Below are 23134 nucleotides of genomic sequence, written 5' to 3'. Positions count from 1 at the left end.
CTCCCGTTGGCCACCTGTGGCCTAGATGATCCCCCACGCGGCTGTAGGGACCTGGGTGACTTCCTGTGTTTGCCTGTTTCCTTATACTGTCGATAATTTGCGCAAATACGTATCGTCCACAACACTCAAGGCTGTTTGTTTACAATTAAAAACAAAACCAAACGAAGCACCAGCATCCGCCAGGGCGCCCCGCCAGGAAAGGTCCGTGCTGAGTCCTCCCCCAGCAACAGCTACGTGTTCAGGTACAAATTCTCAGTGGACAAAAATAAAAGACATGAAAATCTTTATTTCCAAAAAGAGGATGTATTTTTACATAAATCTACAACAGAGAATTCCAATGTAGAAAAAATACACTGTGTCCAAAGGTGCGACGCTCCACACAGCCCCCCGCCCGGCGGGACGACCCCAGCACACGCAGGGGCCTCGGCGTCCCTCCGCAGGCCCCAGGGCCAAGCCCCTGAGATGCCAACACAAGACCTCAGCGTTTCCTGTCAGGACGCGCTGCAAGTGAGGGTCCCGGCCCCAGCGTCTGAGCCACACCGCGCAGCAGCCCCCCGCCCCCGCAGACAGGCGACCCCACGGGCACCCATCTCCGGAGAACCGGGACGTGAGCGGCCTGTCTCCAGAGGCCTTTAGAGCTGCCACACTCGCCCTGTGACGGCGGCCACAGGTTCCCTGGGAGCCCGTCTGAGGGCGGCCCCCACCTCCTCGCACGCCTGACTGCAGACCACAGCCTTCGTCCGCCGCTTGGCACCTTCCAGACCCCAGACCCGGGACATGGGCCTTAGAAGAGGAGGAGAGGGCTACCGCCCGGACCCTCGCCCCAGGCAGGACCGCAACTCCCCTGGGCTCCCGCCGGAGGCCTCAGGGCTGGTGGACTGGGTTTGCACCCCAAAGTGGACCTCACTCCACGCAGGGGTCCCCGTGGGACTGGCAGCAGCCACGTGACGCTGGTTCTCGGTCCCTGCCCCACACCCGCCACTGTGGACACACGGCCAGGCGGGGAGGGCTGGGCAGTAGGGTGACACCCAGCAACCCGTGAGAAGCCGGCCCGCAGGTGGCCGAGGACCCGACCGCGCCCTGCAGACTGGAGCCGGAGCCTGGAACTAGGCCGGGGCCTCTGGCACCCCAGCCATCTGAGAGCCGTCAGCAATGTTCAGTAGGGCATTCCGGGGCCTCTGGCTCCGCTGAGTGAGGACCACCCCACCAAGGGCACGTCCCCGGCAGCTCCAAGCTACTGGGGACAAGGGCAGAATGACGCACCACCGGGGGAACCCGTCCTTGACGGAGACCCCCCACCTCCTGCCAACTGGGAGACAGTCACACAGGAGACGGACCCGCCTGAGCACTCAGCGGCCACACCCGGCACAGCCTCCTCCTCAGCCAGGGTGCTGCGTGAGCACGGGGGACCTGCGCAGGGGCCGCCCAGGGCCACCCCACGCCGCCAGCATGGGGACAGGGACCCTGACCAGAGGGGTCCCACAGGCACAGCTGCCATGGGGAACCACCGCGGCAGGAACGGGGTGGTGGGGGCGCGTCGTGACAGCGTCAACGGCATGGAGTGGGGCCCGCAGAGGCCGGGCGGCGACCGGGCCCTGTGCTTGCACTGGGCAATAAAACATCAAGAACAGTACGGAACGTTCACTGGAAAAAAACACAACTCTTGATAAACTGACTTCACCTCACCCTTCTGTAATAAAAAATTAAAGTTTTTGTTGACTATTTGAACACAATACAGGCTAGGAACTCTTCCCCATAGTGTGAGAGGAATTGGGAAGAAACGTCCCCTTCTAGAACTTTCTGATGGTAACACTTCCCCTCAGCCCATCCTCTTCAGAGGCGGCTCAAGTCCAGGCCCCTCCCCGAGACGCCTCGCCTCTTGCCGACCAAGCGGCCCCGGGGCCTAGCAGTCGCTCTTCCACAGCTTGATGGTCTTGTCGTTCTCCAGGGCGGCCGAGGCGATGATGTTCTCCGTCGGGTGGCACGCCGTCGAGATCACGACGTCTGAAAGCCCACAACGGTCACCACGGCTGCCTGCCCGTGTGGGGGCCATGCCCCCAACCCACCCCACCCCAGTCGCTGCCTGCCCAGCGCTGACCACAGCCGCGCATGGCCGCCAGGCTACGGGGCACTGCTGACAGCGATACGCACAGAGGAGCCGGGGGACAGGGATGGGGTGGCAGGCCCCCGGGACGCTGAGCCCGTCCAGGCTGGGGAGCTGTGTGGAGCAGCAGCCCTGGGCGCCTGTCTCCCCACAGGGGACGGCACAGGCCCCGGGGGGCTGAGCTTCCTCCCAGGCTGTCCCCGAGAAGCACGGAGCCCCACGCCGGGCGCAGGCCAACTCCTGGTTGGTGGCCCTCTCGCTCCAGGCTCAGGCCACACGGAGTGCTGTTTTAGAGGGTGTGCTCGACACACCGCTCTCTACTGAGGTGCAAGAGGGAAAGGGGGAAGAGCGAACAGGCCCCCCGAGTGCTGAGCACAGACAGAGGGGGACCCCAGGTGCTGAGGGGCTGGCAGGGGCAGCCCCTCAGAGTTCAGGCAGCTGGGGAGGTCGGGGCTGAAGTCGCCTGGCCCTGGCCAGTTGCCCCCAAACGGGTGGTGTCCCCAGGCCACCAGAGGGCAGAGGAAAGAGGCGGAATCAGGCGCCGAACACCAGCGTCCTGTGTTGGCCCGCAGCGGCCTGTCAGCAAGCGACCCGTGGCCCCACGAGAGCTCACCTGTGTGGCCCTGCAGTTTCTGGACGATCTCCTTTGTCTGCAGGTTCCAGATGTACACCAGGTTATCTTCCGAGCCCGATACGATCCACTGGGGAGCAAGGACAGGGGTGAGGGGAGGTGCCCGCCTGCTGGAGGCGCTAGAGCAACCCAGCCACCGAGCCCCGCAGGGATGGCCATCCCAGCCAGTCCAGTTCTGTGCCCCAGCCCCCCGGACAGCATGCAGCGGGCGCCTGGGGGCAGGGCGAACAGAAAGTCCGTTGAGTCTTTTCTGTAAAATGAGACCGTTCTCATTTTCACCAATAACTTTATGGATTTGGGTGTTTCGAGTACGTCAGCTGTCTCCCGCTACCGGCTTCTAGTGGGGAGAGGCCGGGGTGCTGCTGAACACCTTCCAGTGCACGAGACAGCCCCACGGCAGAGAACTATTTGGCCAGAATGTCGACAGTGCCAAGAAACTTGGCTTCTGACACGTTCGATCATCGATCAGTCACAGCGCCGTCTCCCTATGCAGCACAAATCATTTTTGCGTTTCGGTTGCATTTTTACTTTTCTTGGAGTAATAAAGAATACGCTAAAGTCGTTGGGTGTTTTCTTCCACCTTCAATATTAAAGTGACTACACAAAAAATCACCAATTTTGATGATTTTTTAAACGCACGCTGATATGACAGCCACAATACCATCTCACGAAACTGTTGTGAGTGACGTCACAGACAGCCGAGTGCTGCTAGAGCCGTGTGCTGAAAACACACCGGGGACGTTTTGGCCGACCCGATAAAATGTTCTCTTAAACTGCTACTTCCTAAGATGCGGGTCACCACCCCCTCAGTCCCACACCAGGGCAGCCGGGGGAGGGGAGGGGGCCCTGGGGCTGGGCGGGGCCTGGGGCTGGGCTCCAGGAACAGCCCTCAAGACTCAGGACTCGGCCCCTGAGTGGCCGGTCCCCCACCCCCTCCGCATGCCTGGCTGAGCGGCCAGCTGTCCCTGGGGCATGGCAGGGGAGGGGGCAGGCGAGTGAGAACAGCCCCCATCTGGGCAGGTCACCAGCAGTGTCACGTGACCTCGTTTTGGTCAACAGAGAAATGCCCAGTGTTCCCTGGGCACAGAGCGGCGGGCTGGCGCCCAGAACCTCACCTTGCCGCCGGTGACCGAGAAGTTGGCGAAGATGCAGTATTTCTCGTTCTTGTGCCCGGTGTACGTCTTCAGGCACTGGGAAGACAAAGGCCGCGGCCCCGCTCAGAGCCACAGCTGCCCGAGACCGGTGCGCGGGCCCAGGAAGGCTGCCCACGCGGGACCTGAAATGCACTCCAAGGCCGCAGCACAAAGCCCCCGTGGTCCAGCTGCAGCCTGCCCACTGGCCATCTGCAAACCCCATGTCTTTGAGAGACCTGCACCAAGCCCACACCACAGGACAGCTTCCCACGTCCCCTCTGCCCCAGGGCCTGGCTCAGCTCTGCCACCATCAAAAGCCACACCCGGGACCCACACCGCCCAGAGCCCAGGCCCAGCAAGTGGTGTCCCGGCTGCTCACCTTCCCTTTGCTGTAGTCCCAGAGCTTCAGCGTGCTGGAAGACAGGGGGGTCAGACACACATCCCCGGGGTCTCTCTGGAGGCCTGCCTGCTGTCGCTGCGCCCCCTCCTACTGCTCTCAAGTTTGGAGCAAAGCCAGTCCAGAACCCCCCAGCCCCTTCCACGTGCAGGGGCCCAGCACAGTTTGGGGTCCAGGGACTTAAGAACACCCCCGGCACAGTGCGAGGACCCCAAGTGTTTACAGGTCAAGGACAAGCTGCTGAGCTGTCCCCTCCATTGCTCAGTGGTTGCTAGACAAGAACGTGGGGAGGCCTGGTTCCAGAAACGCCCAGAACAGACCTGGGTGCCATGCTCCCCCTCACTCCGGGGCAGAGAGGCACCCCACACAGGGGCATGGAGGCGGAAACAAGCCGGGGCCCGGGACAGGCCTCACTGAGGGCTGTCCACTGTGTGCACAGGGAAGCCAGAGCCAAAGGACCTCCCACAGAGGGAGTCGGTCAGATCCATGGCTGCTGAGGAACCTGACCCCAGGGTGTGAGGGGACCGAAAGGCAAAGGGCAGACCCAGAGAGCAGCCCCGGCAGGCCCTGGCCACCTCAGCTCAGACAGAGATCCCCACCCCGCCCCAGCAGCTTGCTGCAGGCAGGAACCCTCTCCCCGCAGGTGGGGGAGGCAGGACACGTACTTGTCCAAGGTCGCAGCCAAGATGTACTTGCCGTTGGGAGAGAACTTCACAAAGGACACGGGGGGGTTGTCGTCATCTGTGTGGAGACAGAGCGGCTGACGCGGGGGCCCTGGGCCTCAGCCCCCGGCAGGAAGGGAAACACCCGTCTCAGCTGAGGACCCTGCGGGGGCCGCTGCACCTCCTCTCCCCTAGCCCCAGGCCTGAAGCGACAGCCCTGCGCCCGATGCTCCTCCAGCCCACAGGGCCCTTGCGGGGGCATCAGGGCTCCGGGAGCACAAGGGCTGAGTGCTGCACACAGGCCCCCAGGCCCAGAGCACAGGGGCAGGCGCGGGGCTGCAGGGCAGCACAGGACCAAGCCCCCGACAGGGGACCCTGCAACCCTGGCTAGGCTGAGACTACTGGGGCACTGGGAAGAACACGGGAGCCTCCCAGGGGTCTGTCTTCCTGTCAGTTTCCGCGAAGACCCCTAAATTCCTCTAGAGACCCCTCCTCACCCTGGCCGCCCACACCCTCGCCGCTGACCCGGGGGCTCTGCGGGACGCAGCTGAGGGGTCGGCACCCCAAGAGCCCCCCGAAGGGGAACGGCACTCGTAACTCTGGGACAGCCCACGACCTCGCACTGGGAGGAGGCATCCCCAGCCTGGGTGACGGGCCGGGAGCGTGCACCCGGTGTGGGGGCAGGGACGCTGTGTCCCCGGCACCAAGGGAGCGGCGTGGCCACCACCCACTGGGGCCTGCACTGCCGACTGGTCCCAACCCCAAGAGGAGGGTGAGGCGGCCCACGGCCCTCCATGGTCCCAGGGACCACACAGGGAAGGTGGGCTGACCCCTTGGGCGGGGCGAGGGGCACCGACAATGCTAACCCAGCGCCCCGAGCAAGCACTGTGGCTTCTCTGCTTGAGTCCAGAACGTTCTAGCTCCCAGACTGAAGCGGGGAACATGACAGGGAGCTGCTGCCCATAGTTCCGAGGCTCCGGCAGGCTGCTGGCATAGGGCCGATTGGCTAAGCTTCCTGGGTCTCGGGTTCCCACCCAGCTGCGGGGGGGCGGGGGGGCAAGGGGGCGCTGAGAGGGCCAAAGGTTAAGGTAACGGCGCGTAATGCAGAGCAGGCATGTCACTGGGCAGAGTGGCCCCACGGAGCTCTGGGAAAACAGGGGTGACAGGCTCCGCAGTGTCACCGTGAGAGGGTCGCACGCACAGAACCACACTGGCCATGGCTGGGCTGAGCGGGTCCCCCCCAGCCTCTCGTCCCAAAGCCCTGACGTGGCTGCACCTGGACACAGGTCCTCCCACTGGCAACTGAGGCGAAGCGAGGCCCTGCCACCGGCCCTGACCCAGCCTGGCGGGCGTCTTCACGGGAGACTCTGACACCGGGGTATGGTGTCAGGACCCACCCATCGCCTGCTGGCCCGGGGCCGCCCACCCTCCTCATGCCCATGGCACTCTGAGGCCTGCGGCGGTGACCTCAGGCCTCCGCTCGGCTCCCCCACATCTGGGAAGCCCCACGGCTGGGAAGGGGCGTGGAGGGGTCTGACGGGCACAGGCATCAAAGTGGCCCCCGGGTCCTGCAGAGGGCCCGGTGCTGGGAAGGAGCCCGTGGGGACGGGAGCAGACCCGGGACTGAGAAGACGGGCTCCTGGGAACCACAGGAAGGCAAAGGTGGGAAGCGGTGCCAGAGTGGACGCCCCCACCCGGCTCACCAGCAGGCACCCCGGACGAGACCCCAGCCCAGCAGCCTCACCGATCAGCGTCTTCAGGCACTGGCCCGAGGCGGTGTCCCAGATCCGGCTGCAAAGCAAAAACAAGAAACAATTCAGAAGCCAGTCAGAGCCAGTTACAGCCGGCAGCGCATGGATTCCAAGTCCCCAGCTACACACTTCCCCACCTGGCATGCCCCCCACCGGGCCCCACCACGTGCCCAGCAGCTCTCCCACGTCAGGGTCCCCGTGCCCGCTCGCCGCCCACCTGCCCGTCATCTGGCCGGGCCTGTGGCGACCATTTCCGGGGTTTCTGGAAGACCGCAGAGGGTCAGAGGGCCTTTAACCCAAACCCACCGCCTGCGCAGCCGGCAGCAGACACCTGGCCCATCAGGGGTCGGGCGCCCTTACGCGTGTCCTACTTACTTCGCCTCCACACGGGACACATTTCCAGTCACACCTCCTCCCCCCACCTGAGTAAGGCGTTCTCCTCAGCCTGCAGCGGCCTGGCGCCCCCTCCACCCCACGACCAAACACGTGAGGAGCTGCCCCTCCAAACCCAGCCCAGCGCTCGGCCCACACGGCCCCCCATGGCCCCCCACAGGCCCCACTGAGTCCATCCACACGCTCGCCCTCCCACCCCTTAACTCCGCAGTGTGGTGCGCATCCTGAGCTCTGCCGGCTCGGCCGAGGCTGGGTGGGACTTACTGCCCGAGACCCTGTCCCTTGGCCTCCTGCACCCACGTCCGTGGTGGCACGCGTGTGGACGCCCCTGTTCGGGACAGACACTTCCTCGGTGGGACGCCAGATGGGGCGGGGCTGACTCCTCAGCAGTGAACTGAGCTCCTTCCCAATCCCCAAGGCCCAGGCAACTGCCAGCATCTGCAAGGCGCTCAGCCCGGCCAGGCCTGGGGGTGTGTGGGGAGGCCCCTTCCCGCCACCACGCGGCTGCAGGCTGTCTGCCCCCGCAGCGCCCACCCCGTCACCGAGGGCAGGAGCCGGGCCTCCACACTCACCAGAGCCCGTCGTAGCTGCTGGACACGATCAGGGACCCATCACGGTTGAAGTGCACCTGGGCGGAGAGACTTACTTTCAAACCACGCTCCGCGGAGCCCTCGCCAGTGCCGACCCCGAGGCCCCTCCCGGACCCATGGGCAGCACGGGCGGTTGCTCTCCCGGTGTCTCCCCAGCAGCTGGTTCGACGACAAGACGCAGCAGGAGGGGCAGCCTGAGGCAGCACGGAGAGGGCGCTCAGTCACTGCAGCGCCCACTCAGCGAGATCACGCCCTGTCGAGCCAGCTGAGACCCACGGCCGCCTGGGGACCAGAGCAGCCTGACCCCTGGGGCCAGAAACGACGTCCCCGGCCTCGCTTTTCAAAAGCAACAGAAACCAGGAGAGAAACCCCAGGTGCGGTGGCATTCTGAAGAATGGACCCTGGAGCCCCTCACTCAGGGGCGCTGCCGCCGACCACGAGGAGCCACGGGTACCCGACCCCGACAGCTGAGGCCTTCCTAAGTCGCAGAGGGGACAGGGAGAGACCTAGGCTGCCCCGAGCCCCGTGGCCCGGAACTGGCGAGACCCCATGGCACGGCAGCACTGTCTTCTGCTCTGAGAACCCAGCCCTGCCGCCTGCCGCAGGGGAGGCGAGAGGCCCAGAGAGAGTTTCCCACCTGCCGGCCTCTCCTGGAGCAGATCTACCTTTCGGTTCTCTTCCTCTCGTCCTTCCCCGACCCAAATCTTCGTGGGAGCAGAAGGGCCACAGTGTCAGGGGCTCGGCTCATTGTCGGTTTTTGCCGCTTTAACTTGCGTCCTGGGCTGACTTCCCCTGGGATAAGCCCTTCTCGACCAGCAGCCCCTTTCCAACACCGCCCTGTTCCCTGTGGCGGGGGATCCCTCCCGCATGGCATCGTGGGCCGGGGGCCCGGAGTCCTTACCCCGGGCCAGGCAGCAGTTCCCCCACTACCCAGACCGGTGTTGCCACGGTGGCACATGGCCATGCCGCCACCCTGTTCTCCGCTGCACAGCCGTGTCCGACTCGGAGGGGCCGGGGGCACCGCGCTGTGAAAATGAAACCCATCTCCGCACCCTGCCGACACACACAGAGCCTGGGACGCCAGACGCACCAAGGGCTGAAGGCTGGGGTGGCGCCCCGCCCCTGCCCAGGGGTGCCGGCCGGTCAGCCCGCCCGGGACACCCACGGGCCCTACTTGCAGTGGCAGCCTCACACCTTCCGGCAGCTGCCGCAGGGAACAGGCACGGTCCGGGTTGCAGGTGACCCGGCCCTCCTGGACTGCTGTCTCTGCGTGCGCATTCGACGGCCAAGCTGCCGACAAGGCCCTGCAAAGCCCCGGAACCCGAAAGCCAACCCCACGGTCACAGACGTCTCCCCTGGACGAGGCGCTCGGCGGCTACAGGTGGCAGGTGGCCTGGTGACGACCCGGCTCTGGGAGCTGCCCGGCTGTGGCCTAAGTGTCTGCCCCTCCCACCAGCCACAGCAGCCAATGCCCTCCAGTGCCAGAGTAACTCCCACCACCAGTGTCCAGCTCAGGCATCTCTTTCTAGCCTGTGGGGACCCAACCACAGCCACCTGCTTCTCTAATTCGCAGAAGATCCTTTCCCGGAAGCCACCATGCTAGACGGCCAACAGACACAGGACCCCCAACCCACACGCCAAAGCCATGCTTCACCCCCCGCAGTGTCCACGCAGCCCTTCCGCCCACCGACGCTCGCTCGCTCGGGCATCGGACAGGGACACTCCGGGGCAGCCAGAGCTGCAGCGCCACAAGAAAGCAGAGCAGCCACCAGGAGATGCCCACGGGGACGCCAAGTCTCGACTCGGACGGCAGTCACTTGGAACCATCTATGGAGGGGCCCCCGGGGACCATGGCCAGAGCAAGGGCTGGAGGCAGGAAACCCTGGGGAGGGTGAGGACGACATGCAGGCCACCAGGCTGCGGTGCGGGGGTGGGTGAGGCAGAGGGACGCCAGGTGAGAGGCCCACACAGGGCGGGGCCGCACAGCACTGAGCAGGGACAAGCGCTGCAGCCACCAAGCAGGTGGGGGCGAGGCGGACACTGGTAAGTACATCACTGTCCAGCCCCCGCGCCCCACACCTGAGACCAGCACAAACGACACCAAGTGTCACCCGCAACCGACGGAGGAGCAGCTGCTGCGGGAGGCCGGGCAGGAGGGACCTGAGCCCCAGCGCCCTGGCATCCTGCTCCCACACGAACCCACCACGAGGCCCAGCCAGCACTGGGGCGGAGCTCCCCTCCTGCGGTTCGCCCAGCAGGAGCCTCCACGCTTGTCGCAAAGCCCTTGGGACAAGCTAGCCACACAGTGCCAGCCCACGGTGGGTACACAGTGCCAGGGGCACAGACCGCAAGCCCGGAGGGGGACGAATGGATGCAGAGGCCGCTGTTCTGGCAGCAGCGGGCCTGCGAACGCAGAGCCGACCCCAGAACTCGGAGAGGACTCCAGCCCCTGCAGCTCGCAACGCGGGCTGGGGGCTCAGAGGCGGACCTGCTGCTCCCTGCCGGCCTTCTCTCTAGCAAGCACGCATTCCTTTCGTAAGAAACAAAGGCTAAAGAGAAAAACCTCCTCTAAGACAAGGCCCCTCCACAGACAGCTCTCGACCCAGCTCCTGCTCGCTCCCTGCACCGTGGCCCGTGCCCCCCCAGCACGCCACCACGGCCCCAGACAGGCTTTCCAAGGCCAAAGGGGCTCACAGCCATGCCCCACGTGACCTGAGAAGGGGAGGGGGACCGGCTGCTCCGCGACAGGTTCGCACAGGAGTCTGTCCGGGCCGAACCTGCCTCAGGCTCCTCGCTGACCAAGGCACGCTCTGGCCGTGTCTCACACGGAGTGACTGTCGGCCCGCGTGGTGGCCCCGAGTGCTCGCTGTGCACGCTGCTGCCACCCACAAGACGGCAGGGCTGGGACTGCTGGCCTCCAGCCACCACCCCACCCCACCCCATCAATCCCAGCAATTGATCCACCTGCCCTGCGCTCCGCCCCGGTCACCCTGCCCGGGCGGGGCTCCTCTTCCAGGGCTGCCCACCCTGCTCCTCAAGGTTAAGTTCGGGGACACTTCCCCCACAGACTACAACCACCTGCCCTTCCAAGGGACCATGAGGTCACCCAGGGTCCTCAGCGCCCCATCCCTGGTCACCGCTCTGTGCTGCCGGGTGACGCTCAGGAGTGGATGGGAACAGGAGAGAGGGACTCACGGCTGAGACGGGGTCCGAGTGTGCCGGCAGAGTCTTGAGACACTTCCCCGTCTTCACATCCCAGATCCGCACACTCTCATCAAACTGGACACGTTAGAGGAGACGTTAGAGCCATTCCCCCGGGGCCGAGACCTGCCACCATCCCCATCAGCGCGGAGTGGCTCAGAGACAGCCCCCCTCCCCGAATCCCCAGGGTCAGCACACTCATGGAGCACCTGCCCCCGCCCCCCACTCCAGGGTCAGCACACTCACGGAGCCAGAGACGATGAGGTTGGACTGTGGGTTGAAGTTGCAGCAAAAGACGTAGTTGCTATGTCCCTTCAGGGTCTTCAGACACTTCCCCTGAAACGGAGAGTCATGGAGAGTTACTCCCGGAGCCCGACGGGTCCACACCTCACCCACAGCACCTGCAAAGGCCAGCCAGCCCTGCTCACCGAGCTCACGTCCCAGATCTTCAGAGTCTTGTCATCCGAGGCGGAGACCAGGAGGTTGGAGTCCGAGGACCAGGCCACGTCCGATATCCCCTGTGGGGGGAGGCACACAGAATGCAGCCGGTCCGAGAGGGTCAGACCCTGACACCCGCCCAGGGACGGACGGGCAGGCCCCCTGCTCTGCAATCGCAGCGCTGCGCTGACCACACAGGGGACGCGCCACGCCGACACCCAGCTCGCGTTCTCCCCTGGGCTCCACGGGCCCTTCTTCCGCCCACGCAGCCCGGCTGGCTCACCTTTCCTACCTGTGTGGCCTTCTAAATAAATTGCCACTTGTATTTCAAACAACAGACAAACAGACAACAGGCAAGTGACTACCAGAAACAATTTTGGGGAAAACTCAGCATCTTAACCCGATAGGCCTGGGAGAGGGGCCCCACCCAAGTGGCCGCTAGCACCAAGCTACCCAGCGGTCGGCCTGGGGATGCAGGGCAGACACCTACCAGCTTGTGCCCAGATATGGTTTTCTCAAATTTCCCATCGTAGGCGCCCCAGATTTTAATGAGTTTATCTGCAGCTGAAAGAGAAGCAGCAAAGGGCCCCGCTGCCCAGTGTCCACAACCTGGACCTTCCCGCAGGAGCCCCCCGGAACAGAGGGAGGGGCCCTGCACCACGAGGGAGGGCCAGCACCTCGCCTCTCCCACCCCCGCCGCCCCCAGTGGCAAGGGGCACAACCCAACAGGGAGGGACTTCTTGACAGTTAAACTCCTAGGCTCACAGACAGACCACAATGCACCGACCCAGAGGGGCGGGCATTGGAAGACCCCTCCCCCCCAGCGGGTTCCTCCAAGCAGCTGAGGCCCCACTGGTACCTACAGGAACTTGCCAGCCACTCCCCATTGGGGCTGAACTTCACAGAGGACACAGCTTTCGTGTGGCCGGCCAGGGTGAACTTCAGAGCGTAGTTTGGCTTAACAGGCGTAGGCTGTTGAAGAGACAAGACAACACTTGTTAGCAAAAAGTGGCCACCACTATCCAGTCCAAATGAAGGCTGGTCTGGGTTTAATTCCCAGAGTTTAACCTGCAACTGAGACCCTCGTTTGGGCTCCAAATCCATGCCAAGTGCCCCCCGAACCCCGATGCGGCGTGTCTCGAACTGAACGAGTCTAAACTGAGCTCTTCCTCCTCCTGCAGCCCCCACCTCAGTGTGGGGCCCCCTTGTCCCCCGCTGTGTGAGCTCTGGGTGGGTGCCTTGGCAGCAGCTCAAGCAAACCTCAAGCCTGCTGCTGTCTGCAGGGGGGTTTGCAGACCGGCCCTGGCGTCAGAGCTCTGGGCCGGGGGCAGTGCGGGGGGGGGGGGGGCGGGGGGGGGGGTGCTCACAACAGACGCTGTCGTCCAACCAGGACTGAGGAGCCACGGTGTTGCTAGAGCCCCTCACCAGGGGATGGGGCCGGGAACCGGCACACGACACGCGGATGAATGAAACCGGGCACTTTTAACGGAGCGGGGAGGACAGACTGACGGGCTTGAAACCGTCCAGGACCCTGCAGCCCAGGTGCCCCCACGGACCCCGGCGCCCCCAAGGACTCGCCTTGCTCTGTGCGGCCGACGACGAAGGGGTGGGCTGGGCTCTGGCAGCCTCCGTCTCCGGCTTCTTCTCCTCCGTCGCCATGGCTCCGAGGCCCAGCGGGCAGGGCGGGAGGCCAGGCGGAGAGGCTCACAGCTCCGAGTGGACGACTCGCAGTGGGGCTGTCTGCTAACCCGGACCTGCAGCGGGGACCCAGGCCAACAAGCAAACCCCGATTCAAAAATCAATTTGCAGGAAAAAGAATAAAAACCATTTGGTCGCTGTCCTGAGCTCAGGTGCGCTGCTCCAAACAGAAGAACCTGACCTTGACCGTGCTCCTTGCTAACGCTTCCCAGGCGCTGCACCAGATGCCCTGGCTGGCCCCTGGCAGGCTTCCGTCGTGCCTGTCAACAAAGACCCACCTGCAAGGGCGGCGGCCACTCCAGTACCCACGCGTGTCCCCAGGCTCGAAGCGCAGGCAGACAGGTGCCATCTTCCCCTAAGGGCCCTTATACGTTAGGAAACCAGCTTCTTGTCGGGAAACTCGCAAGCCAAATGACGGGAGACTGAGCTTCAGGGTGTACAAGATTGGGAGCTGATCCAAATCCTCAGATGCATCCCAAATGATGCAGCGTCGCTAACGGCCACACTCAAAAACACGAGAGCTCCAGGGTACCCGCCTCGCCGTCACCCTGTGCCGGCTGCAGATGCAAGCTGCTTCCACAGGGCTGGCAGCTCCCCAGGTTACAAGACATGGGTGGGGAGCCCTGGCCAGAGCCAGCCCTGCCTGCAGAAGCCTGCGTGTGCAGGTTGCTTCGAGTGAGGCTCACAGCGGAGGGGCACCACGACAGCGAGGCCTCCCCGGAAGCTGCAGGCAAAGCGCCGGTCCTCCACCTGGACAGGCCGCCCATAAGCGCGTTTCTCAGAGGGGAGCCCCCAAAGCTGTCCTTGGAGAAGCCACTGGCCACCCAGCTCCCGGAAGCTGGAACCACCATCAGTGAGTTTACACACTGTAAATTCTACCCTGGGGCTTGAAACTAAACTTTGCACAGGCTCCCTGTCGCACTCCGGAGATATGGAAGTCTTCGCCCAAGCAGGGAGGAGCTACAAAGCAACGCAGCTGTGCAGGGCCTGGCCTGCTGGCTGCCTGCAGCAGGGATGGAGCCCTGGCCCAGAGCGGGGGAGGGAGGGCGCAACGTCTCCACCTGACGGGGAGAATGCGCTCGCTTGCACACGACTGAGGCTCAAAAAGGCAAAAAAAAAAAAAAAAAAAAAAAAAAAAAAGGCACCTCAGCCATTCTCTCCCCGGCCTTCCTGGGGGGCTGGACAAGTCACCAAAGGGGTTGCTAAGCGGAGGGCTGCACAGGAGGCGGCCAGACCACACAAGGCTGCGGCACTGTGGAGCACAGCTGGCTGCACTCAGGGTGAAAAGAGCCCTTCAGAGGCCCAGACAGGTCGTTTTAGCATAAAAATTGAGACCCACCAGGAGGTGAGGCAGGGCTACAGCAAACTGGCTGCCCTCGGGTGAGGAGGCTGGATTCGCGGCCCCGGCTGCCCACACCTGGGGACCGATGGTTCGCACTCAAAAAATCGGCTGGGCCTCTGAGAGCATTGCTTGACTCCACGCCCCAAGTGTCTGCCTAAGGGGAGGGTGGGTGGCAGGCGTGCGTTCTCCAGAAACGCTCTGGTGGTTCCGTAGAACAATTGTTAAGCGGCCACTGGGAGGCTCCCTAGATAGGAGGTCTGAGAAGGTGAACGAGGCGACAGCTGGGAGTTGGCCTCCGCAGATCCCGCCTCCTGCCTGCGGGCTTTTCACCCAGGTGAGCCCAGCAGCCCAAAGCCAAGCCTCCCAAACCTCCGGCGATTCCAGACGCACGTAAAGTGCGGACCGCTGAGCTCCAGGGCGGAGGCCAGGCCCACAGGTGCGGGAAGACAGGTGGTCACCGCCCGGCGCGCTCTCCCGCCCGGGTCCTGCTCTGTCCGGGCTCACCTCCCGGGGCCGGGCCACCTGGGAGGCGGCGTCAAGCAACCGGTCTGTCTGAGCGCCGGGAAACGGACCCGGGTGTTTTTTCACATCGCCCAAAAGGGCCCTCGCAGACCAAACTAGAAGATGGCCAAGGCTCCAGGGCGAGCCGCGGCAGAGGGCAGGCGGGATGTGTGCGCCCCGTGCAGGCAGGCCCTGCGGGTCGGTGGGTCTGGGGGCTTTTTTTGGAGCGGCCGTGGAGACAAGGGGAAGTGCTGGCTGGCCGCAGAAATAAGTCGCAGCCCCCGGGCGGAGCGCTTGTCACTAGGCCGTTGGGGAGCGGCCGCACGGGTGAACGCCCGGGATACCCGAGAACCGGTGACGGCCCGTGGAGGGATGGGGCACGGGGCCTTCGGGGGCGAGGCTCCAATAAGGGGACGTGGGGCTCAAGGCGGGTACCCGGAAGGCGAGGCGGCGTGGACGCGCGGGGCGTCTGCACTGAAGGGCCCCGGCGGGCCCGGCGGCCCGCCGGAACACGTGCGGCAGCGATGGTTTGGGGGTGCAACGACGTAGGTCCCCCGCGCGTGCCCGCGGGCTAGGCGTCTCCCGCTTACCTCCCGGGCCGTGGCAGACGGCAGCGGGCGCTCCGGGAGTCGCGCTGGCCGCCGACTGGGCGGGCGCCGGGCCGTGCTCGACAAGTCGGCGCGGAGCCACAATGCGCGTGCGCGGAGGGCCCAAGCGGCGTCGGGGCGGGGTGAGAGCACAAAGCCGGCCTCTCCGAGGGGCGCTACGGGCAGCGGCAAGGGGCATAATGCCTTGGGCGGGGCTAACGCCTTAAAGGGACAGTACGCTGTGTGCACTTTCTGCTTAAAAGCCTTAACTCCAAAGGTGGCCAGTGAAGGCCGTACTTTCCTTGCACCTTCTAAAAACTGAAATATAAAGACTACCTCAAAGTGCCACTCTGCCCCTCGAGTGCTCACATCCTGAGCTCGCCCTGCAGCGGTGCCCCCAGGGAAGAGCTGGCGGGGCCCCAACGTTTCTTCTGGGCTCACGTCCCTCCCTCCTCCGTCGCGCGCGCGCGCGCTCGGAGCGGCAGCTGACGCGTCCAGGGCATACAGCCCGGCCCTGGCCATGGTCTCCACGGAGTGTCTCCACGAATGCGCGGGACCCTTACGTTCCCACTTGGAAGTGAAGACCCCGAGCCCCAAAAGGTTCTGGATGCCGGCTCCGCAGTACTGGCTCTCCCGCAGGGTGCACCCGCTTCTCTCCTGAGCCCCGCCCAACGAGGAGAAGCTATCAAGCATGAAGGCTGCCCTGCCCTGTGCAAGGTGGTGTCCCTGACAGGTATCGTCACCTGCAGTTACACAGGGGAAGAGGAGGCCCACGGAGCGGGGCTCAGGGGCAGAATAAGAACCTGGAGCCGTTGTCCTGGCCCGGAGCCCTGTGCATTCTCACCGTCCTGCGCCACTTCTGCTGCCCACGTGGGTCTTATAGTCTTAGAGGTGGCCGTGGTCTCCCAGCTCCATGTCCCACCCCTGCCCGCGGGCAGAGTCACACGCGGACTCTTATTTCCCAATTAAAAATGGGGACACCGAATATGACATAGGGGATACTGTGCAAACAAAAGGACAGCGCATTTGAAATGGAAATGCCCGGGGAAGTGAGCTGCGTGGTTGCCATAGAGACAGACCAGCAGACCGGCAGCTGGTCTGGAGCCCCAAGGAGGCCAAGTCCCTGTCCCACCGGGCCCGGGCCCTGCGCGCCTGCGCGCCTGGAGCAGGCGACAGTGACTAAAGAAGTAACCAAGCAGTTCAGGATGAAGAAGGGCATGTCCATCCCCCGCCCGCCCGCCCTGGTTCACCCACCCAGCTGGCCTTGTGCAAACCTCGGAAACACAGTCAGAACTTCTAAAACCCCAGCTCGAATCTGTCACACCCAGTTTAAGACTCAGAGCTGGCTTCCCATTGTCCTCCGTCCAAACCCAAACTCCACTGAGTTTACCAGGTCCGCCGCCTCCTCCAGCCTAGCGCCACCCCCGAAATGTGCGCCCCAGGTCCCAGCGCCAACTTGAAAGTATTACATCCGGCCCTCCATCCCCCAGGTGGGGCCGGATGAGGGCCCTGGCCCCAGAACTCAGAACTCAAACCAGGTTTACAGGTAAACTGGTCTCACCTCCCCCCTCCAGGAGATAGAAACTTCCAGGAAAATGAGGAAATCCTTGAACTTTGTTGAGTGTTTTTCCCATCCATCACCAAAGTCATAGCTAAAATCCTGAAACCAAGTAACAGCAGAAAAAGCGATTTAACAGAAACTTTGAAAAGCTCGTCTAGCCCCGGCCCTGTTGCCCAGTCGGTTCCTGCGTCATCCAGGCACCGGGGGGTTGCGAGTTCCATTCCCGGGCCAGGACACTTGCCTGGGCTGCAGGCCAATCAGGCTGGGTTTGTGGAGGAAGCAGGTCAATGTTTCTCTCTGAAGTCGGTGAACGTAGCTTCGGGTGAGGATTTTAAAAAAGTAAAAATAAACTAAAGCATGTCTGAGTCTTAGGCCCTGGCTGGGCAGCTCAATTGGTTAGAGCATCATCCCAATGCACCAACATTGCAGGATCGATTCCCGGTCAGGGCCCATACGAGAATCAACCAGTGAATGCATGATTAAGGGGAGCAACAAATTGAGGTTTCTCTCTCTCTCCCTCCCTCTCTCTCTCTCTAAAAGCAGTTAAAACATGCTTGTCGGATGGATGGATGGATGATGAATGCGTGGACGGGCGGACGATGGGTGAGTTGGTTACTGAAAAGCAATGCTCTCCTCCCCGAAGAAGAGAGCTGCGCGGTGGGCCCACAGGGACGGCCAGCGAGTCCTTGGCAGTGGCAGAGCCTAAATTAAGAACACCCCCTTCTTGGAGGACTTGAACCTTTGGGGAAGCTGCATTTAGTCACCTGGTGATACATATTGCGTCAGGGACAGTGGAGGGCTTTCCATGAGGTGGCAGAGGAGCAGACCACCTGGGAGAAACTCAGACGCTGCCCATGGCGGGCCGGCAGCGGGCTGGGGGCGGCAGGCACTGGCCCTTTAATGGCCAAGCCCTCAGCTTTGGGTTCCGATGGCAGTTGATGAGGGAGGGTCCTGGAAGACGGGAGACACAGGGGAAGCCCAGAATCTGGGCTTCCAGGAGCTGCTCACCAGATTTCCAGACTGGACGGCCAGCCTCTGCTGGGCCGCCGTTCCCGGGAGCTGCCCACACCGCCCGAGAGCCCGAGGGTCCCGCCCGCCCAGGTGAATGGGTTTGTATTGAGTTCCTTTTCCCCTGGAACCTATAAAGGGACAGCTGGTTTGAGAGAGTTATGTCCCCATCCCCCCTCCTTGGGCTCTGCTCTCCCTTCCTCCACGCTTCCTTGTGGCCCATCAGGACAGGCGTTTTGCCCACCGTCCCTGGGTCCCCATGGGCCACTCCCAGCCCTGGTACCCAGAAAGTCATTGCTAGTGCTAAGTGCACTGCCACCCTTTACAGTCTCCCTGGCCTCGGTGTCCCGGGCACAGAAAGCACAGCTGAGACAGGAAGAAGTGTTGGCTCTTGACATAGACTGGACTAGGGAGTTTCTCCTGATTCGAGTTCTCTCTCCCCAGGGCCTCTGCCTAGTGTGCCCCCCGCCACGGACCCACCCCTTTGCCCCCTTCTTCCTCTCACCCCTAGGAAGGTCCCCAGCCTCCTTTCCCCCGCATCACCCCCCCTCGTGATGCGATGCCCCCCTTTCTAAGGTGACCCCTTAGGCTGCCTCACCCGAGGGTGACCAAGCGTTCGGTTTGCTTGGCACTGTCTCGTTTTAAAACGGAACGCCGCTGTCTCTGGCAGTCCCTCAGCCCCAGGGACGTGGGGACCTGCATGTCCCTTCCCCAAGGTCCCCAGGCTCAGCCCTAGCCACCCCACCTGCTGCTCATGCTTCTCTCTCTTCCTATCCCTGCCAGCACCCTGGCCCTCAGTTGTCCACCGCCCCCACTACTGAGGCCCATGGGAGCAGGGAAAGCCCACTCAGGCCACAGTGCCTGCAGGGGGAGGGCACCCAGTAGATGTTTAACCAAGTCCCTCCCATCGAAACCCAGAAAGTTTGCTTTCATTCCCTGTTGCTTCAAAGTCCCCACAAGGAACCCCGGCTGCCCTCAGCCTTGCTGGGCTCCAGGCCTGGGTGTCTCAGGGACGGGCCCCTCCAGGCCATGCAGGGTATTCTGGGCACCAGCCAGGCCCCAGGCCTGAGGGGCCGAGGGGCTGGCCACGCGGCTCTGGGAGCAGGAATCCCTGGAATGCAGTCCCAACTCCCAGGCCGGGCCCCACCTGTTCCGGTCTGCAAACCCCCTCCCAGCCCGCCTGCCTGGGCTTAATCCCCACTGGTGAGAGAGAGGCCCCGCCTAGAGAGACAGAGGCAGCTCCCTCCCGGGGCTGGCAGGTGGAACTCAGAGGCCCAAAAAGCCGGGGGATTTTCTCAAAGCTTTTAGATTTTGTTGGGGGGTGGGTTGTTGCACCAGTGGTCCAGGGGACATTTTTAAGGGATATAAATTTGGCTGCTAGTGTTCCACCTGCTTCCCTGTCACGTCACACTAGTTCCATTTGTCCCTGCCATGAAAACCCGCACAGCTGCTCCTCCCGAGCCCCTACTGCGTGCCTTTCTTTGCCAGGGGACTGTAAATGCAGTCTCCCCAAAGCCCACGGGTGGCGACAGGATGTTCTGATCTTCGCAGATGAGGAGGCTCAGAGAGCCTCGGTGACTTCCCCGAGGCCACACAGCGAGGAAAGGAAAGGGTTGGGGCTGGACCCTGCCCTGGGGGGGGTGGCCTCCAGCGTCTCCCTCCAGCCCCCGGCCCTGTCGGTTTGCGGGCTCCATGTCCGCGTCCACATGCGGCAACTGGGATCTCCGCAGCTCTGCAGCCTGCCTCACCCAAGGCTCACTGCTCCGGAGGGGTTCCCACGGCCCCCACGCACCCCGCTCCCCTCCCCCCAGGCTTCCTGTGGCCCTCGGCTGCCCCTTGGGGGCTTTCAGGACTATGAATTGTTTCTGTGGGAAAAGATCCAGGAGCACCAGACTGGCGTAGGAGATGGTAACATTCTCCATGGGGACAGGGCCAGCATGCCAGCCTGGGGGCCCCCACACCTGGCACCGGAGGGGAGCGCACGGGTTGAAGAAGGGCGCCCTGAGGCCACCACACCAGCCCTCGCCTTTTTGGGTTCCCACGGCCTCGCTGAGAATTCCCCAGCTGAGGAGTAACTGCCTGAAATAGAACAGCTGACACAGGGAACCAGGGGCCAAAGTCCGAGGCCGCTGGTGCCCGGGGCCTGGCCGGCCAGCTGCAGGCCAGCCCCCTCCATCCCTGCTCCCCTCGGCCTGCCTCCCATTCCCCCCTTCCTCCCAGTTTTTAAGAGTTTTTAAATCCCCCTGAAAGCAGCCTAATGCCAAGCACCTGCAAGGAACACGGTAGAGGCTTCGCCGAGGCTGAGGCTGGCGCAGACCTGGGCTTGCTCACAGCTGCCTTCCCATGGGAGGCAGCCCGTGGGGACAGGACCCGAGGCTGAGCACCCTGCCACGCCCAGCCCGGCTGCCCTGGACAGGCAGGCCTGCTTTGGGAAGAGGTGGCAGGCAGGAAGCCCGGAGCTGAAGGGGTGGGGTGCGAGTGATTCTGGATAGTTCCAGTCCCAGACATGGGGCCCCCATCAATCGCAACGTGTTCACACTGTCAGCACCAAAAGGGGAGAGGCCGCCAAGGCAGGAGATAGTGTAAATAACAGAAACTATGGTTCCAAGAGCCGAAGGAAAGCAGGAGCTCAGGGCCCACTCAGCCGGCCAACTGCCCGGCCCCCGCGCAAGCCCCTCCCTCCGGGAGCCTTTGCCACCCATCAGCCGTGGGGCTCCAGGCTGTGCCGGGATGCTCCTGCAGCAGTGGGTATAATGGTGAAACCCCTGGAAGCCACCTAACGGGCTCTCCCAGGGGCCGAATAAATCAGCCATGGCACTTCCGGTCCCAGACATTCCGCAGTCCCCCAGCGAAGGCGGGAGCTGGGGACATGGTGCCGTGGAGGGTCACTCGCGGCAGACGAGGGAGAAAAAGCCAGCCTTGTTAGACTGCACAGAATGGCCCGATTTTGCAAAGCTCTGTGTGGAGAAAGAAGAGGAGACTTCCTCTGCAAAGGCTCCGGAGGGAACACACCTGTCCCAGGGTACTGCCCCCCAGAGGGAAACTCTGGGGGTGGGGCCGGTGTCTTCCTTGTGACCTCCGTCTGGCTGTGGTATGAGGGTGACAGTGGCCTCTCCATGATAAGGATGTGCTCCCCGCTCTCTACTGTTGGACTAGACTGAGAAGGATTGGTGTCCATTTTTCTGTAAACCTTGGTAGAATTCACCAGTGAAACCATTTGGTCCCGGCTTTTACTTTGCAGGAAGGTTTTGATGGCTGATTCTTTACTTCTTCTAGGTTCATTCAGACTTGGTGTTTCTTCCCAAGTCAAGTTTTGGCAGTCGTGTGCTCCTGGGAATTTGTCCATTCCATCCCGGGTTGGCTCATTGGTCGGTTACAGTCCTTTTGATTCCTGTAAGGCCAATAACCTCGTTCTTCTCTTTTTTTAAAGATTTATTTATTTATTTTTAGAAGGGGAAGGGAGAGAGAGAGAGAGGGAGAGAAACATCAATGTGTGGTTGCCTCTCACACACCCCCTCCTGGGGACCTGGCCCACAACCCAGGCATGTGCCCTGACCAGGAATTGAACCGACAACCCTTTGGCTCGCAGCCCACGCTCGATCCACGGAGCCACACCAGCCAAGGCCAGTCTTCTCCTTTCCTAGGTCAGTCTCGCTAAAGGCTTGTCCGTCTTGTTGTTTCTGAAAAAAGAACAGCTTTTAGTTGAGTAAATTTTCTGTTGTTCTTCTCTTTCTTACTTTATTTATCTCCACTTTAATCTCTTACTGCCTTCCTTTTGCTCGCTTTGGGATTAGACTACTCCTTTTCTGATTCCTTTCGGTGGACGTTCAGGTCATTGATTTGGGATGTTTTCTGTCTTTGACACAGTCACTTGCAAAGTCACTTGTAACTTTCTCTGGGAGCACTGCCTTCAACGGTTCCCGTAAGTTCGGGTGGCTCTGGATTTCCAAAATTCGTCCTGTATCTTCTAATCGCCCTCACGATGCCCTCTTTGGCCCACTGTTGTGTCAGAGCTCGTTGTCTAATCTCCACGTTTGTGATTTCCCAAATTTCCTTTCTGCTACAGACCTCTCGCTTTATTCTATTGTGGCCCGAGGAGATACTTTCGTATTTGTGTATTTATTTATCGGGGGGGCCAGGAGGGAGGAAGAGAGGGCGAGAAACATCGGTAGTGAGCCTGCAACCCAGGCGGGTGCCCCGACTGGGCAGCGCGCCAGCGACCTTTCGCTTCGTGGGCGGACACCCTGCCCGCTGAGCCACACGGGTCGGGGCCGAGCTGAGAGCTTTCGCTTCCCGTGTTCTGGGGCTCTGCCGTTGTGTGCGTGCGTGCGTGCTCACAGCCGTGGGGTCTCCGTGCCAGCCGCAGGGTCTGTCTCGCACGCAGTCCGTGTGGCTGGGTGCCGCGCACAGCCCATGTTCAATCCACTGAGCTCTACCAGCCAGGGCTGTTTTCTTTGAAACCATATGAGGGGAAAGCCGTACTAACATCCAAAACTCCATCAGTGCTGAGTCTCCTAGTTCCCGATGTGGCCACTTTTACTGTTCTTTATTTCGTCATGTGGATTCGATCTCCTGTCTGCCTTTGGTTCATTCTGCCCCGAAGGCCCCGGTTAGCATGTCCTCAAGGAGATGGGCACCAGCTCGTTCAGTCTTTGTTTATCCAGGGTGCCTCGATCCACCCTTCTTTACGGAAGGGTAGTTGTTTTTAAGGATCTTATTCATTTATTTAGAGGAGAAAGGAGGGAAAAAGAGAGGGAGAAAAACATCGATGTGAGACAGAAACATAGATTGCCTGCCTCTCGTAGGTGCCTTGACTGGGGACCGAACCCAGAGCCCACGGGGCCTGTGTCCTCACCAGGAATTGAACCAGTGACCTTTCGCTTTGCAGAGCGAATCCAACCAACCCAGCCGCACCAGTGAGGGTATATTGAATGGTAGTTTTGTTGGATATAGAATTCTTGGTTGACAGTGTTTTTTTTTTTCTTTTTTAAAAACAATTATTTATTTACTTTTAGAGAGAGGGGAACACCAGTGTGTGGTCGCCTCTCCCGCACCCCCCCACTGGGGCCCTGGCCTGCACCCCAGGCCTGTGCCCTGATGGGATCGAACCAGTGACCCTTCGGGTCACAGGCCGGCC

General features: G+C 62.4%; 2 protein-coding genes across 3 annotated transcripts in view; one reads left to right on the top strand and one right to left on the bottom strand.

The window, feature by feature from the left end:
- Positions 1–266: 266 nt before the first annotated feature.
- On the bottom strand, positions 267–15571 carry WDR5 (WD repeat domain 5). Of its 2 annotated transcripts, XM_053919058.1 has the most exons (15): positions 15432–15528; positions 13180–13258; positions 12879–13054; positions 12164–12272; positions 11791–11864; positions 11291–11380; positions 11109–11198; positions 10857–10940; positions 7644–7699; positions 6672–6718; positions 4931–5006; positions 4248–4281; positions 3851–3925; positions 2718–2805; positions 267–2004 (listed from the first exon to the last, which is right to left on the bottom strand). In XM_053919058.1, the coding sequence occupies exons 3-15, from the start codon at positions 12957–12959 to the stop codon at positions 1904–1906; spliced, it is 1005 nt and encodes a 334-aa protein (XP_053775033.1). In that variant the 5' UTR covers positions 12960–13054; positions 13180–13258; positions 15432–15528; the 3' UTR covers positions 267–1903. The 2 variants fall into 2 exon arrangements, with proteins under 2 accessions (XP_053775033.1, XP_053775030.1); XM_053919055.1 differs by lacking the exon at positions 13180–13258 and having other exon boundaries at positions 15432–15571.
- A 379-nt stretch (positions 15572–15950) lies between these two features.
- The window catches only part of BRD3 (bromodomain containing 3), a 39214-nt gene continuing 32030 nt past the window's right edge, over positions 15951–23134 (top strand). The window contains exons 1-2 of the mRNA XM_024562294.4: positions 15951–16161; positions 17530–17592. The gene's annotated coding sequence lies outside the window, so the exon portion shown is untranslated. The remainder of the gene's footprint in view (positions 16162–17529; positions 17593–23134) is intronic.

This window comes from Desmodus rotundus, chromosome 1 (assembly GCF_022682495.2).
Source record: "Desmodus rotundus isolate HL8 chromosome 1, HLdesRot8A.1, whole genome shotgun sequence".
Classification (NCBI taxonomy): domain Eukaryota; kingdom Metazoa; phylum Chordata; class Mammalia; order Chiroptera; family Phyllostomidae; genus Desmodus; species Desmodus rotundus.
The sequence above is the reverse complement of the archived record's forward strand: the minus strand, read 5'-3'. Positions and strand labels throughout refer to the sequence as shown.

Bases quoted from the DNA above. Each gene is read 5' to 3' on its own strand.
- WDR5 (XM_053919055.1), bottom strand. From the start codon at position 12,959: ATGGCGACGGAGGAGAAGAAGCCGGAGACGGAGGCTGCCAGAGCCCAG. The intron at 5,007-6,671 runs GTGAGGCTGCTG...GTCTCCACACAG, and splicing joins GTGCCTGAAGACGCTGATCG to ATGACGACAACCCCCCCGTG. The intron at 2,806-3,850 runs GTGAGGTTCTGG...CTTGCTCCCCAG, and splicing joins TCTCGGTCACCGGCGGCAAG to TGGATCGTATCGGGCTCGGA.